This window comes from Rhineura floridana, chromosome 14, assembly GCF_030035675.1.
Source record: "Rhineura floridana isolate rRhiFlo1 chromosome 14, rRhiFlo1.hap2, whole genome shotgun sequence".
Lineage (NCBI taxonomy): Eukaryota > Metazoa > Chordata > Lepidosauria > Squamata > Rhineuridae > Rhineura > Rhineura floridana.
Window position 1 is genome coordinate 22471760 of NC_084493.1, and position 18416 is coordinate 22490175.

General features: G+C 44.6%; 1 protein-coding gene across 1 annotated transcript in view; it reads right to left on the bottom strand.

Moving 5' to 3' along the window:
- Positions 1-18416, bottom strand: part of HCN4 (hyperpolarization activated cyclic nucleotide gated potassium channel 4) — a 157088-nt gene that overhangs the window by 2116 nt on the left and 136556 nt on the right. The window contains exons 5-7 of the mRNA XM_061595464.1: positions 15681-15827; positions 14051-14291; positions 4042-4206 (exon numbers count right to left, since the gene is read on the bottom strand). Of these exons, the coding sequence (XP_061451448.1) occupies positions 4042-4206; positions 14051-14291; positions 15681-15827 (553 nt within the window). The remainder of the gene's footprint in view (positions 1-4041; positions 4207-14050; positions 14292-15680; positions 15828-18416) is intronic.

Consider the following 18416-nt stretch of genomic DNA (forward strand, 5'->3'; position numbering starts at 1 on the left):
GAAGAACTGCCTTGACAGGACTTGTAGAGTCCTAAACCGGAGATGGCCAACCCTTTGGGGGCGCATTGCAAACAAGAGAAGCTGCCGTGGGTACCACACCTACACCACAACCATGAAAACACTGCAACCTATTCTATTGGCTGCAGCAGAATGCTTCTTTGAAGCCTAATTTCAGGGAGGAGAGCAGTGGGGGAAGGAGTCCGTGTGGATGCCAAGGCAGACCTCTGTGGGTACATGTGTGTCTGTAGGCAGAGCCAATGGGGGCAACAGGGGGAACGGGGCCACTTAGCTCGGGTCCCGAGCTCAAAGAAGCCCCCAAATGTATCCAAGGCAAAAAAAGGAACAAGTGTTGCAACTTCTTCTTATGCACATCAGACCAAAATGTCACCCACACTCTCTGAGTTTAAGCAAACGGAAGATGTGATTTGGTAAAAGACTTTTTTTTTGTTAACTGATACAGATGTTGGCAAATCAAATAATTAAGTGTTTCTAAATATTAATAAATATAGTTCTGATGGCACAAGACTACTGAGATAAATGTCTGCTCTCAGATGAGCTGATGGTCACTAGGGCTCTCAAAAGAGACCTCTGAGAGGGCCTGCCTAAGGACACCATGTTATATTCCTGGTCTAAACAGTGGGCTATAATATTTTAAAATGATAGCATAAAAAAACCCATCAATAGAACAGGAGGGTGACCAGGTTAATCCAGGGCTGTAGCTTGATCCCAAATCTTCTCCCTTACCTGAGGTTTCTTTAGATGGGGTGGGAGTCTTTGGTCAGGATATTAAACAACCATTTCCCAGTAAAGCTCAGAGACTTGTGTAAATCTGTTGCTGTGAGGTGAGTGGCATGGGGAGGGGCCATAGTTCAGTAGCAGAGCATCTGCCTTGCAAGTAGGTGGTCCTGAGTTCAATTCCTGGCATCTGCTTGAAAAACCTGGACAGCTGCTGCCAGTCAATGTAGACAATAGTGAGTGAGATGGACCAATGGTCTGAGTCAATGTAAGGCACCTTCCTGTGCTCCTAAGGAATTCCATTAGCTCCCAAAAGGGAATTCCAGTTGCTGGGGAGCAGCAATAGGGAAAGGGCTTTATGGGAGGGAGTGGGGTCCCGGTGGCCTTTCTAGATGTTGGAATCTCCTCAACCTCAATTGTGGAAAAACAAGGAACTGGGAACCAAAATAACTCAAGGCTGCCTATGATAAGGATGTGGATGCTCTATAAGACCTTTTTTTAAAAAAAGAAATGGACACATCTATCATAGCTGATTGCGCAAAAGTAGATATAACCAATATATACAAAAACAGCTTCTGGAATAGAATATCAATTGGCCATATGTTTGATATTCTGTTCCATGATGAACAGCAACATCTCTAGGTTCTCCCCCTGCCCCAAATCTTCTCTTTCCATCTTGGCCCTGTACTTTTTGGCTGTGCTTTAAGGAGTCAGGCAGCTGCAGTCCTTCCCCTCCGCTTTTGGATTCGCCCAGCCAGTGTGGTGTAGCGGTTAAGGTGTTGGACTTCGACCTGGGAGACCAGGGTTCGAATCCCCACACAGCCATGAAGCTCACTGGGTGACCCTGGGCCAGTCACTGCCTCGCAGCCTCATGAAAGCCCTATTCATAGGGTCGCCATAAGTCGGAATCGACTTGAAGGCAGTACATTTACATTTATTCTTGCATGCACTCGCCTCGGAGCAGCAGCAGTCCTGCGGTTCTCAAGTGGCAGACGCACAAGAAAGCCTCGTGGAAGCGGAATTAAACAAAACACGCAAACCCTCTGTGGATGCTGCAGCCCGGGATGGAACAGCACTTCTTTCATGATTTTTATTGTGCCTTTCTAAATTCACCTGTGTTGCCTCGCAAAGACAGGGCTGTGTATACAATGCATAATCAGGGTTGATCCACCCTTGTGAAAGAACACACTACACACACACACACCCTTTTGTCCAATGTCAGACATGAAGTATCACAGCAGATATTATAAGACCTTAGTGCTCTCTTGTCCAAAGAAAGCCAGATCTGGGTAGCACTTTCCCTGGAATGTCTAACTGTGCAGGGAATGTGTGGGAAGGGCCATTGCTCATGGGCAGAGCATTTGCTGTGCACATAAAAAGTCCCAGGTTCAATCCCTAGCATATCCAGGTAGGCCTGGGGGTGTCCCCTGCCTGAAATCCTGGAGCGCCACAGACAGTCAAAATGGACCAATGGCCTGATTTGGTATAAGGCAGCTTTCTACGGGCTGTCTGTATCCTCTGTCCGCTAGCGCAAGGGCTCTTGTGCTAGTGGCCAGGTGAGCTGTAATGTTGCGCAAGAGAGGAATCTTATGCAACAGTTGCGCTCGTAGAAGCTCACTGTGCAACTGAATGCAGTCTATTGTGCAGCACAGTTACCCGTAAACTGCTTATGCATTCCCTTGTGCACCAGTGTTCCACTGGTGCAAAACATTTCACCAACAGAAGTAGTATACCTTCAAGTGACTTTAACTTAGGGCTACATGGGGTGCAACCCTATGTTCCAAACACATGTGTAATGACAACACCATCGAGCAATATCAGGAAGAGGTCAGTCGAACCTAGGGCTGCCTTCAGTTTGGAGAGGTTCGCATGGCAAAGCGTCCCCTGGTGGGCAGCGCCCTCCTGCACCAGTGTATTCCAGCTTCAGATTTGCCTGGTGATAGCACTGAATTTTCCACAATGTCCCTGATGTAGCATCGCTTGGGGCATTGTGGAAATTAAAAGGGTCAGCTGCAATCTCCTCTGCGTAAACCCAAGGCTGGCATCAGCGTTGCAGAGTGTTCAATGCTAAAGACAGGCTTGTTTGAAGTTTGAAGTGGCAGTGGGCGTGTGTGTCGCTAACCTCTTCCTTGACTTCTGCTTCTCCGCGCCTTATTTATTTATTTATTATTTGATTTCTATCCCGCCCTTCCTCCCAGCAGGAGCCCAGGGCAGCAAATTGCTCCTCAAGCTGCGCTTCCCCCATTCCTACCCTGGGGTCCAAGTGCATGTTTGCTCTCAGAAACCGTGTTTGGGACCCTGGAAGGGGGTAGCCACTTGGGGGCAACTTGGAGCAGCGAGGTCATGGGCAGGGAAAGCATTAAGCTCCTCGTGACATTTCCCCACTCTAAGCCACACATGAGCACCTGCCTTATAGTAGGTTGGGCTAGTTACCATTTAGGCCAGGTCTGACTTGGACGAGCAGCACACAAGCAAGTTGCTTTACCTAGAGATGTGAAGGCCCCGAAAAAACAACAGAAAAATACAGAAAAAGCCTGGTTTTCCCCCATTTCTTTCCCCCACCCATTTTTCTGGGGGGAAAAGTAGTGAATGGGGGGGCAAGGTTTTGCCCATTTTCTCCAGCTGTTTGCGGGGGTTCACATTTCTAGATCTACCACTAAACAACAGCCTGTCCCCAAGAAAGAAGCTCTGAATGTTATGTGTGGGTAAGGAGGTAGAGATGGGTAGATCAAGAAGTGAACATGCTCACCTCTGCCATACTTACTCTGTGTACCCTGCATTTTAAAACAATCAGAATTTGATGCCAGGGTAACCCATATCCTGTGTCAAGAAAAGCTGACTTGCAATCTGTAGAAATAGTGCAAATGTGGTCAATTTGCATTTTATGCAGAATACTGGCTAGCCATGCCACTGAACTCCTGCTTCTCTTCCTGACCCAGCCACCATGGCATTCTAGGCTTCAAAGATTTCACCAAACAACAGCTACACATTTTACAGTCTTGTCTCTGCAGTCTTGAGAGCTAGAAATGTACTTCTGCTGTATACTTATTTTGTATGGTTAATGGGAAAAATCAATCTGGTTTTGTTTTGTGCATTCAAACTTTCTTCTTCACTTTGTTCATAAAAACTTGAAAAATTAAATAAATAAAACTAATTTTTAAAAAGAACTAGAAACTTGCCAGTTAAAACATAAAACCTGAGATTCTCTAGATGCCTAAGTCTGCATCCAGTGCTTTTTTTTTCTGTACTAGCATGGGCTTGCAGACGACACATCTCTCTGTCTAAATAATCATACACCCCACTTACCAATTCTGTCCAGCCTATCCAGTGCAACAGTTTCAAACGCCCTTCTCATCATGGGATACTCCTCCAGCACCTCATTAAAGTTGTCCACTGAGAGGGAGTACAGACGGCAGTAAGTGTCGGCTCTCACACTTGCTGTGCGCCGGCCATGAGTCAGCAGGCAAATTTCTAGAACAAAAGGAGAGCTTGAAGCAATTTTTGAGCCATGTACACTTTTCTGTGTGTACACAAGCAAGATTTGCACCCACATCAAAACAGCAACTCTTCCTGCTTTCCCTGTATCTAGATGAGGCATTCATCGGTGCAACAAAACAATTCAAAGTGCTGGTTTTGGCCTATAAAACCTTATGCGGCTCAGGACCTCAATATCTCCAGGACCACCTCTTCCTGTATCAACTGACCTGGACCCTGCTTTCGTCATCTGAGGCCCTTCTTCATGTGCCCCCTCCACTGGAGGCTCAGAGGGTGGCAACACGAGGCCTTTTCAGTGGTGCCCCCCTGGCCATGGAATGGTCTCCTCCAGGAGGCAAGCCTGGCACCTTCTCTATCCATCTTTAAGTGCCAGGCAAAGACCTTCCTTTTCACTTAGGCCTTTGGTATGCTGTCATAGTCCTCCTTTGATTGGGTTTTTACATTATTTTTGTTTTATATATTGTGTTTTTGAAATATGTTGTAAGTCACCTAGAGACCACTAGGTATGAGGCAACTAACAAATTAATTAATTAAATAATAGTTAAATAAATAAATAAATCAGACCCTAACACTGATTTTCCACTTCACCTCCTGCAAAACAAAACAAAACAATCATGTCTTGGACAGGCCTTGAACGGAAATGCACTTCGTACACCAGAAACGCTTCCAAAACGCCAAACAGCATCAGAGTCAAGGTTGGCATGACTGCTCTGTAGGGATGGAGGAGGGGAATTCAGTTCGCCTATAAAGTCAAATTTACACTTCCTGAAACGATCTGACAAGCGAAACACAGCCATCCTTCAAAATTCACACTTATCTGAATTTTGCAATGCAGTCCTCCAACCAAAGTTTACCAAAATGCATATATTAGGGCAGCCTTTCCCAGCTTTTGGGTTCCCAGCTGTTGCTGGACTACAATTCTAATCATTCCTGACCATCGGCCATGCTGACTAGGGCTGATGGGAGTTGTAGTCTGGGGACACAAAGGTTGGGAAAGGCTGTATTAGGGGGAAGTGTGTATATAAATGAATATTATTTATTTATTTATTTAACAAAATGTATATACTGCTTGACTGTGAAAAACCTGTCAGTGGTTTGGAGAAACATTAAAAGTATCGGTAAAAACAGTTCAAAACAAGTAATTAAAAACCCATTTTTAAAAACAGACTAAAAAGAGATTTTTTAAAAGTTTAAACACTATTAGTGAAAATAACATACAAAAATGCCACCCTGGGCACCTGTTGGGAGGAAGGGCGGGATATAAATCAAATAATAAATAAATAAATAAATAAAAATGCAGTCCGTTAGGAGAAACTGTTTGCAAAATGTGTACGTTAGTCAAAACTGCCAACAAAAATGTGTTTATTGGGAGAAGTTCACCTGAAATGCTGAAGAATGTTCCTCTTTTTAAAAAAAGGATGAAAGCAAATTGCTGCAGAAATGAGAACTGAATTTAAGACTGGCAAACCGAGAAGCTGAGAGAACCGAAATTGCGATGGATCCTTCCATTCCTGCTGCTATGTGAAACTGCATGCTGAGAATTTGTTCCCTAAGAGTACCATTCTAAGGCATATGTGTATGTGGAGAAATCCAAAGGTGGTTCATCAGCTTTGCCCAATGGGAAGGAAATTTATGGAGGAGGCTTGTGGGAGGGCTGGGAAGGATTTCTTTCATACCTTTCCCTGCTCTCCTCCTGGCATGCCCCCTTTTCAGCCGTGCAAGTGGTGGAACGCCAATTCTGGTAGGGCAAAGAGGGCAGCTGGAAAGGGACAACACGACGTCTCCCTTTCGGAGGTTAGCGTGCGCTCTTTCTGTCTCTCTGCCCACAGAGAGGGAGATCCAATGCATTCAATGGCCCCTGGAATGCCCTCCCACTGTCCAACAGGATTTCAGAGTTAGCCAGTTAAAAACCTTTCTGGTAAGCAAAGAGAACAACCAAAAGTGTGGTTCTATTATTAATTGTACAGCAAAACATTTCATAGTGATGAGATGCAGCCAAATGTTCTGTGCCAGTGTGTTTTTCCATCAATCCTCCTTCCCAGGAAATACTGGGAATTGTAGCTTTGTCAGGGTCTCCTAATAACTCTGAGCACCCTTAACAAACTACAGTTCCCAGGATTCATTGGGGAAAGCCACGACTGCTTAAAGTGGTATGATACTGCTTTAAATTAATAGTGAAGATGGGGTTAGTGTATGTAGTGCTGCCTTTCTATTTTCCTATACATAGCATTGTTATATTCTCTCCCTCCCCCCCCCCAACAAAAATCAGTGACGTGTATAATCACACTTCTTTGTTTGGTTCTTGTGCTAATTAGGTAAACTTTTTATCTGGTAATTTCCACACAGTTCTCACCTTTCTCCACATAGTAATTTATTCATTTAATTAGCCACTTGGGTTCTGCTATCAAGCATCATTCCAGGCATGGCTAGTTCACTCAGTGCATGATAATCACCTCTGCTACGCTAGTGGGAACTGAAGGTCATGACATGTCTTGCTGAAGCCAAGTCCCTCTAGCTAGGACTGACAGTGCTTGTTCTGATTTATGACCTCATGATCAGAGTTGGTTATGATGGCCCATGCTGGTGGCACGTGGGCCAAATGTACTTGTGACATGTTTTTAAACTTGTTGCCGTGTAGATATAGGGGAGACATTCAATTTTGTTTGTATTTTAATGAAAAGCTACATAATTCGCACTTCTCTAACCAACAGGTGAACTGAAACTCCATGATCCTTTGAAAGTCACACTTCCTTGAATTTTGCAGTGCAGCTGTCCAACCAACCAAGGTGCGTAAACATGCACATATTGGGGGAAAGTGTGCATTAAAAATGCATATATTTATAAAATAACATACCAAAATGCATCATCTTAGGGAAAATGTCTTGCAAAAATGTGTACATTAGTCTAAATGTGCATATTAGGAGAAATTTGCACCAAAAATCCACAAATTACTGCAGAAATGTGAGAACTGTATTTAAGATTTTTAAAAAGAAAAACTGAGAGAAACCAAAATTGGCAGATTCGCCTATGCCTCCTGCCACATCATATCTGATTTGTCGACACTTTCCTCCCTCCTGTCCGATGGAGAGCCACAACTATGATGATGCCCAAGAAATCAATTTGTTAGCAGGGCAGTCCTTGACTTTGAAACACCCTGCCTATTGACGTTAGGCAGGCATCCTTGCCATGTTGTTTGGGGGCACTTCCAAACTGCTACTATTTTGGGATGAGTTTCAGTCATGTTTCGGCAAATTCCAGTTGCATGGTTAAAGCTCTTTTGGTGCCCTTGCACCACAAACCAGCTTCCCAAAAAGATCTCACTTTTTGCGATAAGGAAACTGATGGAAAATTGCAGTGCAAAGTGTGGGGCAGCAATCACTGGGATGCAACCTCATCTAGCCTTCCCGTGAACAGATCAGAATGTATCCTCATTTAAATAGCCAACATTGTCTAATATCCCTGCAAACAAATCAGGACAAATGCTCAATATACAGCTTGCCTGAAAGCATCCTCACATGCCTGCTGAACGCTTTTTTATTTCAGAGAGCCTACCCAGACATATAGTTTAGTTACCTATATCCAGTGGGGCCAGTGCCCATTGGGACTGGTGGGGCAGATAGCAATGAGCCCAAATGGAGCCAGAGCCAACAACAGGCAGAGCCGACTAATTCTAGCTTTGCCTCCATTCTCCTGCTGAGTTCTACAAGGGCAAAACTGAGGCTTAGGAGGACAAAGCTGAGAGCCAGGGCCACCCTCTGGATGCTGTAAGCAAGAAAGCAGGTGGGCTTGGTGGAATCAAGACTGAGGTTGGTGGGGCAGTGCCCCAGTCACCCCAACAGACCAGCCTCCACTGCCTATACCTGTCCTAAAAGCTTTCTTGATTTTGTCTTTTATTATCTTGATGTGTCGATGTATAATAGTTTTTACACATCTTTGTAGATCATAGAATCATAGAATAGTAGAGTTGGAAGGGGCCTATAAGGCTATCAAGTCCAACCCCCTGCTCAATGCAGGAATCCAAATCAAAGCATTCCCGACAGATGGCTGTCCAGCTGATGGTTTTATGCATATGTTTTTAGCTGGACTGTGGATTTCAGGTGCAAATTATCTCTAAGTTCATTTCTACAGCGCCTGGAGAACATTCTTTTTTATCAAGCAGTTTATAAGTCTTCCAAATAAATAAATGCCTTCTGTTTCCACTGTCTTTTCCCAGCTTTGTCTATTACATTAATGGTGATTGGGGCCAGTTCTTTTATACAACAGGATGAAGTGATTTTCTTCAGGCAGCACAAAGGCAAGAAGTGGTATCTGAATGGGGCAGCAAGACGTTTTAAAGTGTTGCCCTAGGAAGGGGAGGGGGTACTATTTGGATTCAGCTTCAGGTAGCAAAGGAACACAGGAGCCTTACCCCAAGTCAAACTCATTGGTCCATCTAGTTCAGTATTGCCCACACTGACTGGCAGCAGTGAGCTCTGGTCCTTCCTCTAACAAATTGTCAAGGGCTGGTTTCAATGATGATGCCAGCATTCATTTTATTTATTTCAACACTTTATATACCGCTTTAGCACCTTAGGCTACATTCACACCACACGTTTATTCCACTATTATTCCACATTAAACAGTTATGGCTTCCCCCAAAGAATCCTGGGAAGTGTAGTTTGTGAAGGGCAATGTGAGTTGTTAGGAGACCCCCGTTCCCCTCACAAAGCTACAGTTTCCAGAGTGGTTTAACAATCAATCCCTCTTCCCAGGGAACTCTGCGAATTGTAGCATCTTTACGGCTTCTTTTGTTTTTCGTACATTGTATTTCATAAAATACAGGGTCGTGTCCATTGCTAGTCTGACTCAGAGGAGTCCTATTGAAGTTAATGAGCATGACTACCTTAGCTTCATTAATTTCAGTGGGTCTGCTCTGAGTTGGATGAGCATTGCATGCAACCCACAATATATAAGAAATAAAAGAAGCAATAAAGATGCAATTAAATATCAGTATAAACACTGTAAATCATGTGATGGATGTTCCATCTCCAATCTTCAACGGCAGATCCATAGACACACCACGGAATACCTGAATGGACTATGGGTGGTCCACAGACCACAGTTTGGAAACCCCTGCTCCAAGCTGTATACAGTAAGGTCAAAAGATACCATGAAGATAAAATTGGTTAAAACCATAGAAATCAGAAAACTTCCTTAAAATGCCTACTGAAATAAAAAGGTCTGCACTAGGCAATAGAAGTTCAGCAGAGAGGGGGGCTCATCTCTGCTCTCAGCTGGGAGAGTATTCCACAGAATTGGGCCCACAATACATGCAGGGGTGTAGTGGTCTGGGGTCTCAGGGGGTCTTAGACCCCTTACCTTTTTGGGAGCAGGGTCCCAGCAAGGTCCCTATGTCTCCAGCATCCCACAAGCTGATCAGCATGAAGGGGGAGTGTGTTAGCCACTGAGAAGAGTGTTCCTTGTTTCCTGCTGATTGGAACTAATCAGAGTGAAAGGAGGTGAGTCAGCTACAGAGAGGACACTTTTCAGTAGCAAATACTCTCCTCTTTCATGCTTATTGGCTCCTAGGGATATCTGCTGTTATGGGAGAAGGCATTAATAAGGATCTCATTCTCAACCCCACAGCAAAGGGTGTGTGTGCTGTGACTATCATGAAGAGACCCTGCACTCCTGAATTTGCCACTACACTACTGAACATATGGCTCCTGGTAGATACGTGCTGCATCCAAGCCATGGTGGATCACTAACAGTGACTCCCCTGAAGACCTCGGTGATTGGGCAGGGATATATGGAAGCAGACGGTCCTTAAGGCATCCCAGACTCAGGTTGTCACAGGACTTGCAAATTAATACAAGAACCTTGAATTTGGTCTAGTAGTTTGTGGGCAGCCACTTTAAGCTTTTTAAGTACAGGAGTTATGTGCTGGCTGGTGGGAGTCTGTCCTGACCACAGTCTAGCTGCAGCATTTTGCATCTGCTGGAGCTTCCAGACCAGGTGCAAGGGTAGACCCACACAGAGCTCATTGCAATAATAGAGTCTTGAGGTTACCAGTGCATGACTGATCATGACCAAGCTACCCCTGTCCAAGAACAGCTGTAGCTGGCGTACTCGCCATAGCTGATAAAAGGCATTGCTAGTCACTGAAGTTGCTTGAGCTTCCAATGACAAAGACAGATCTGGAAGCACCCCCCCAAAATGACAACCCTGTTCAAATGGTGGCATCTTGTACCAGTCTTGCACACAGATCAATTCTTGTTATCAGCACCGATCAGCACCACCACACATGGAAAGAGGCAGAGAGGAAGTGTATCCACACACACACTTCAGTTTTCCAAGGAATCTCCCTTTAGCTCTTTATGCCATCTCCTACTAGGTATATCAGAGTTGAGGCTCATTCCCTCCTGCTGCCACTAGGGGGAGGTATGTGTCCCAAGCAGCTGCTTCCTCTAACAGCAGTGTATATGTATAGAGTTAAAGTTAGGGATAACCCCCACCTTTAGCATGTTATTTGCCTTTTGATTCTGGGTGTTTTGGTATGGAGATTTGATTAGGCTTCGGGTATGCAAACCATCTACTAGACCTCCTCAGAGTGGGCCCATTGAAGTTAATAAACATGATTAACTTTGGTTCATTAATTTTAATGGGTCTACTCTGAGTAGGACTTAGTTGAATACCACCCACAGCTCTTTTCTCCCAGTCCTGCTTCATCTGCAACTGTTCACATGTTCAGGCACACAGCTGTTGCCAGACAGTTTTGGCTGTCGATCTGCCTTCAAAAGGCATTAATTTAAAGTATTATTAGCCAAATCCCATAACTGCATAGTATATACCTCACTTGAAGCAGAAGAATAATGTGTTTGAGGGCTGCCTTTGAAGACTGTTCAGAAACTTCAATCGGTGAAGAATGCTGTGGCCAGATTGCTGACAGCAAACTGTTATTCAGAGCATATCATCCTGACTTTATTTGCAGTGGCGGCTAGTGGCTCCATGTCAGTGGGGCAGTGGAATCTATTCCAGGTTTTAGTCCAAACTTTAAGGGAGAAAGTTCAGACTAAAAGCTGCAGCGGATTCCACTGCCCCACTAACATGGAGCCACCAGAAGCTACTGTTTACTTAATCTGCATTGATCTGCATTTCTGGTTTGTTTTTAAGCCTAATCTGAAGTATTAGTTATTTTCAGCAGAAGTAGGAACTGTGGCCCTTCACATGCTTTTGAGGCCACCAGTCCGAGCTTGCATGGCCAATGGTCAGGGATGATGGGAGTTGGAGTCCAGCAACATCTGGAAGGCCATTACTTTCCCACCTCCAGATTAAAACTTTCTCCAACTCAGTTTACCACCCAGGCTACTTGCCTTTTCTCTAAATTAAAAAGTTCCAAATGCTGCAACCATTCTTCATGGGGAGTCACTCCATCCCATTAATCATTCTGATTGCCCTTTTCTGAACCTTTTCAATCTCCACAACATCCTTTTCGAGATGAGGCAACCAGAACTGTACATAGTATTCCAAATGTGGCCGCACCATAGAATGTATAACAGCATTATGAAATTGGCAGTTTTATTTTCAATACCTTTCCTAATGATCCCCAGCATGGAATTTGCCTTTTTGCACCACTGCTACACACTGACTCAACATCTTCATCAAGCTATCTACAATGACCCCTTTCGTTCCCTTGGAGCCTTGATTTAACAGCTGTCTGTAGAAAGAACTGAACAGCTGGTATAGCACAGTGGGGAGGAGAGCCTGGCTGGGACTCCAGAGTCTGTGAGTTCAAATCGCCGCTCATGTCTCCTGGGTGTCAAGGGCCAGCTAAAGATCACCCCACAGCAAGTGGCTCAGGGGTCATGTGCCCTGCCACCTGTGCAGCCGTGGGCAAGCTGCAGAGTCCCAAGAAGCCCAGTTACCCCCAGCTGGCAGTTGCGGACAAGGAAGGGGCTGGCTTGTGCAGCTGTGGCAAGCTGAGCAGGCCCTTGCCAGTTGGGGAGGACTAGCCTCAGAGGGAGGCAATGGTAAACCCCCTCTGAATACTGCTTACCATGAAAACCCTATTCATAGTGTAGCCATAAGTCAGGATCGACTTGACGGCAGTCCATTTCCATTTTTTTCATGGAAAGAACTGTGTCGCAGGTGCTGCTCTGTCTTCCTGGCCTGGACATTGCCACCTGCTCTGCTCCAGGATCTAGCCTGGGGCAGGGTGGAGAAGAGTGCTTCCAGGGAGGGACTGCTCTTAAGAGCAAGAAAACTAGAGCCACCACTGACATTGGCTATAGCTTTAAGGACTGTAATTTTAAGAACCTGTCCTTGAGCTTGCTTTTCCCTCCTCCCTCCCAGTTCCTTTTTTCCTCACATGTCATGTCTTTTTGGACCATCACACTTTATTTTATTTATTTTATTTTATTTTATTTATATACCGCCCTGAGCCAAAGAGGCTCTCTGGGCGGTGTACATAAAAGATAAAACAAGCAAAATATATAAATACAGTAAATATAACAGAATCAAAAGTCAAAACAACAAACAACAACAACCAAGCAACAACCAAGCACTATGAGGCTGAGGGCAAAGCTGATTTTTGCAAGCTGCTCTGAGATCCTTTTTTTGGATTAAAGTGTGTGTGTGGGGGGGGGGTATAAATACTGCAAGCAAACAAAGAAGCCTGCCTGCTCCTGTAAGATTCTACCCCACTCATCTTTGGAGGAGTCTGCTTGACACCCCCCACCACTGTGTGGATACCAGTGAGTAAGGACAGAACATAGGAATCTGCCTCATACCGAGTCAGACCGCTGACTATCTAGCTCAGTATTGTCTACACTGGCTGGCAGCAGCTCTCCAGGGTTTCAGACTGGGGTCTCTCTCAGCCCTACCTGGAGATGCCATTGGGGATTGAACCTGGGACCTTCTGCATGCAAGATATCTACTGCTGTATCACTCAGCTATGACCTTTCCCTGTTTTAATGAGGCTCAGTGGGCTGTGGCCTTGATACAAGTGTGTGTGTGTGTGTGTGTGTGTGTGTGTGTTTGCATGCACAATGCTGAAGCAAGCATTAGGAGCTCAAATCCCCCCCCCCCAATAACAGTTATAAGTGGTATTTGGAAGCTTGGAAGAGTATAAAACATACAACAGAAGATAAAAGTTGGATCTCTCCAGGAGACCTCTTTTTCTTTTCTCCAAATGCAAGGATAATGTAAGGAAGCAAAATGTTTTTGGAGGACGGTGGTAAAGATCATAAATGGTATTTTCCTATTCAGTCTTGAATCTGATGTTTATTGAATCATGTAAAAGGCGATTCGCTTGGATCAACAGTAGCCGGATCTGTCTAAGTGATGTGTCATTCTATGTCACTGCTAATGTCGCAAAGTTAGTTTCTTCTCATTTCAATGCAAATTAGGAAAAAATGTTGTCACCCCGGTCTTTAAAAAATTCTTTATGGGCATTTGGAATTCTGGTAGCTCTGTCTCCTAAATATCTAAATCCTCCACGCTGTATGTTTGTTTTTACGTTTCTCTTTTAATATGTGGTCTGTGACCGTAATAAAATGATTCATTCATTCAGTAGCCAGTTTTATATACAATTACACATGCAAGACTGCTAGCACTAAATTATGGAATCAAAAGATTTAGTAAAACAAATGCTTAAGAAAATTTGGGATCAATTTGAGATGGTTATGCTTAGAGCATTACAGAGTCCATAAAATACCCATTGCTGTTAGAAAGGTGAAGACCTGTTATTCAGTATATTCAAAATGAAGTGGGTATATTGATATGACATTTATGAAGTTATGAAATCTATAAAGGGAAGGTCTTTAAAGTGAATCTCGCTTACCTCCAAAGTAGGATCCATCAGCTAGCTTAGTCTCCTTGTTGCCTTTGGTGAGGACGCTCACTACCCCATGCTGGATAAAATACATCTTCTTCCCAATTGTCCCCTCCCGGATGATGTAGTCGCCCGGCTGGAACACTTCGAAACGCAGCTTGGTAAGCATGGATGTTACAAAATTGGGGTCCGCGTTGGCAAACAGAGGCATGGAAGCCACAAGTTTTCGGCAATTGAAGTTGATGATCTCCTGGCCATGAGAAAGAGAAAGAGAGAGAATGCAACAAGGAGGCTGAGATCTTGTTTGCTTTTCAACCACAGGTAGGGAGCCTAATGTGGCCCTCCAGACCTCTCTGTTTGGCCCTTGGACTCTTCCCAGGCCAGAACCCTCACCTATACCCTTCTCGAGTTTCTGGCTGGAATGTGTCCTTGATGAGGCCTCTTGCTTGCCTGGATGAAGTGGTCACTGGTGCCCATTGGGACTGAGAGGGCAGCAGGCAGACAGGCCGACAGTAGGGGGCGCCTGAGCCAGTGAAACACAGGAAACTGCCTTATACCAAGTCTAACTATTGGTCCATTGAGCTCAGCATTACCCACAGTGATCCACAGCCTCCAAAGAAATTTTCCTACTGGGGCCCAAGAGGCTGTCCTAGACAGTAAGAATAGATCTCATGGGCTTAAATTATAGTAGGGTAGATTTGGGTGGGACATTATGAACAACGGCATGATGGTAAGACTCGTCTGACCTTGGAACCACGTCAGTGGTGGCTGGTGGCTCCATGTCAGTGAGCAGTGGAATCTGCTCCGGGTTTTAGTCTAAACTTTCAACAGAATCGGCACCTTGGACAGCTCCTTGAAAGTTTGAACTAAACTCCAACATGGATTCCACTGTTCACTGACATGGAGCCGCCCTGTGCTCCTATTGGGAGGAAGCACGGGATATAAATCAAATAAATAAATAATGAAGCCACCAGCCACTACTGTACTAAGCACCTAGGGGTGGAGGGTCTCTCCATCACTGGAAATCTTCAAGGAGAGGCTGGACAGCCATGTGATAACAGCTCCAGCTCTGGATTTCCTACCTGAAGCAGGGAGCTAAAACTATTCGTGTCTATGCATTTTCTGGGGCAAATCTTTTTGTGTGCAAATCTTTTTTGTGTGCCTGTCTTCTAGGAACCTGCCTTATACCGAATCAGATAATTGATCCTTCTAGGTCAGTACTGTCTGCATTGGCTGGGAGAGGCTCTCCTGGGCTTCATGGCAAGGAGTCTTTCCCAGCCCTACCTGGAAATGCTGGGGAGCGAACCTGGGACCTTCTGCATGCAAAGCAGATGCTCTACCTCTGAGCTGCAGCCCTTCCCTGATGATGCCTGCTGCTATATCAGATGTGTGCATCATCCAAAAACAAAGGCAATACACATCTCATTTTAGAACTATCGGTTCCCCCCATATGCAAAAGTTCACAGATTTAATCAATTAACAGAGTAATCAACTAACACATGGATGCTAGTTGATTAATTTATTAATCTCATGGTAAGGTTTCTTCAACTGAGTGACACAGCCTTACTCTCTTTAGTGTTCCAGAGACACTCTTCAGGCCGCCTTGTTGCTTAGCCTTCCTCTTTTTTATACTACTCACCTCCCTCAGGGGCTCGCTCAGTTCTCCCAGGATGCTCTCCTCATCAAACATTTTGCCCTGGTAGCGGTGTTCGTAGTAGTCGTGGATCCTCTGGCGCATCTCAGCCGGAAGCTTGTGAAAGGACATGTACTGCTCCACTTGCTTGTACTGTGTGGGTAGAAAGCAGCAGAGGAAGAGGCTTTAGGAACACAGGAAGTTGCCTTACCCCGAGTCAGGCTAATGGGCCATCTGGCTCAGCATTGTCAACACTGACTGGCAGCTGCTCTATCCCAGCTGTTCCTGAAGAAGCCAGGGATTGAACCTGGGACCTTCCACATCAAAAGCAGATTCTCTACAACGGAGCTACGGCCCTTCCCCCTTTAACTGAGGTGTCCAAATGGAGGCCAAGACCAGGACATACTAGACACAGGATGCATGCACACCATACATTTAAAGTATGTGGCTTCCTCCAAAGAATTCTGGGAACTGTACTTTACCCCTTTACTTTGCACTACAATTCCCAGCATCCTAAACCAACTACAGTTCCCGGGATTCTTTGGACAAGGTGGAAATGTGGTTTAAATGTATGGTATGCACACAGCCACACACTCTCCTGCGAACATAGGAAGATGTCTTATAGAGTCAGAAGCTGTTTTCTATAGTCTAGCTGACCACAAACCTGGAGGTAGCCTTGCCTGTGCATTTTCAGAAGTAAGTTCCACTGTGTTCAGTGAAGTTTATTCCCAGGTAGGCATACACTGGATAACAGCCTTAAAGCCTTACTTCTATAGGCCTCGTGTAAGAGAACCAGTATGGTATAGTGGTTAAGGTGTTGGACTACAACCTGGGAGACCAGGGTTCGAATCCCCACTTACCCATGAAGCTCACTGGGTGACCTTGGTCCAGTCACTGCCTCTCAGCCTCATGAAAACCCTATTCATAGGGTCGCCATAAGTCGGAATTGACTTGAAGGCAGTACATTTACATTTAGAATAGCTGAAACTCAAAGAATGGCTAATCAAACAACTCACACTTAGAAATGCATTCCTCAAGGCAAAAGTGGGGACAGTGAGTGATTTAACTGGACCAGACAAACCAGATAATTAGAGACTCTTCCTGGTAAAATCAAGAGAGTCTTGTGGCGACTTAAAGATGAACAAGTTTTAGTACGGCAAACGCTTTCATAGACTAGAGTCCCCTACCTCAGAGGCATGGTGTAATCCTCACAGAGTGTGTGCAAGGGACGGGGGGAATTGTAATTCAAAAAGGGAACAAACTACAAAAAGTACAGATAGGGAAAATGCAATTAGGGCTAGAATGTTTGGAAAGATAAAGCACAGCGATAAGCAAAGAGACTCCAGTGTGAAACTGCAGAATTACAAATCATCAAGAAGTTCAGCTCTATTCATTTAGGTCTGAATAGAGACAATGGTTTCCTTTCCTACTATCAATGTTAAATAACTCAGCACTGCCAAATGGATTGGCTATCACTGTTGTTGTAAAGGGTCAATTCTGGTTTGAATTGAAACTAGAATTTAGGCAGGCAGGCAGGCAGGCAGACAGACAGATAGACAGATAGATAGATTTGACGGTCAACATTTGATGAAATGGACTTAAGTCCATGAAAGCTTATGCCATAATAAAAATGTGTTAGTCTTTAAGGTGTCATAAGACACCCTGGGTTGTATCAAGTCAATCCTACTTAGGGTAGACCACCAGAAATTAATAGATGTGCTTAACTTCAGTGGGTCAACTCTGAGTAGGACTTATTTGGATAAAAACCTTTGTTACCCTCTGGAAATTCTTCCTGCTAAATAAGGACAGCTGGAGGGTATGGCTTTTGTCAGATTACACTTGCATGTGTTAATACCCATCAGATTGTTGTTGATGATATTATTATTATTTTAAAAAAACCTATAAAAGGGGGAAATGCTTCTTGTTTACAAACAAAAAAATAACCCATAAGGTTGGGTGTCATCTTGAAATTTCTTTATTCCACTGAGCTAAAACTAAAATCCATTTTTGAGACATCAGAAGAGCCTGCTGAATCAGGCCAGTGGCCCATCTAGTCCAGCAACCTGTTCACCCAGTGGCTAAGCAGATGCTCATGGGACGTCTGCAAGCAGGATTTGAACATAAGAGCATTCGCCCCTCCTGCAGTTTCCAGCAACTGGTATTCACCCGCACGCTGCCTCTGACCATGGAGGCGCAGCATGGCCAACATGGCTAGAAGCTATTGATAGCCTTATCCTCCATGTGCTTGTCTAATCCTCTTCTAAAGCCATCCAAGTTGGAAATTGTTAGCCTGCAACCCGTCTCTTGACTTTCTAGAATATGCTCTTTTAGTTAGGAATGACACATGCCAAATGCATTTATTCTGATCAGTTAACAGTGGAGAGGCCGGGGGCTGTCAAGCGGATTTTTGAGGCTGTTCATACAATTAGTGTTTTATTAAGTTCATGGAACAATGCACAATTATAAAATTGGATGCTTGAAAATGCAACACATGGAAGGACATGCACCCTCTGGACCTGCTTCTCCCCTCCCCCCCCAGTTTCCCCCCTGGAAAAAGGCGTCTGTGCAGGGCTGAATTTCTAAAAAGCTGTGGCAGATCTCAAATCTGCCTGTAAGTCGTGACCTCAGAACGCCTCTTCTCAGCTCCGCAGTCTGGTTATAATTGAGCAGTGGTGCAGGAGAGGCACTTTGCACATGCCCAAGGGCACACATGCATTATTATTATTATTATTATTATTATAG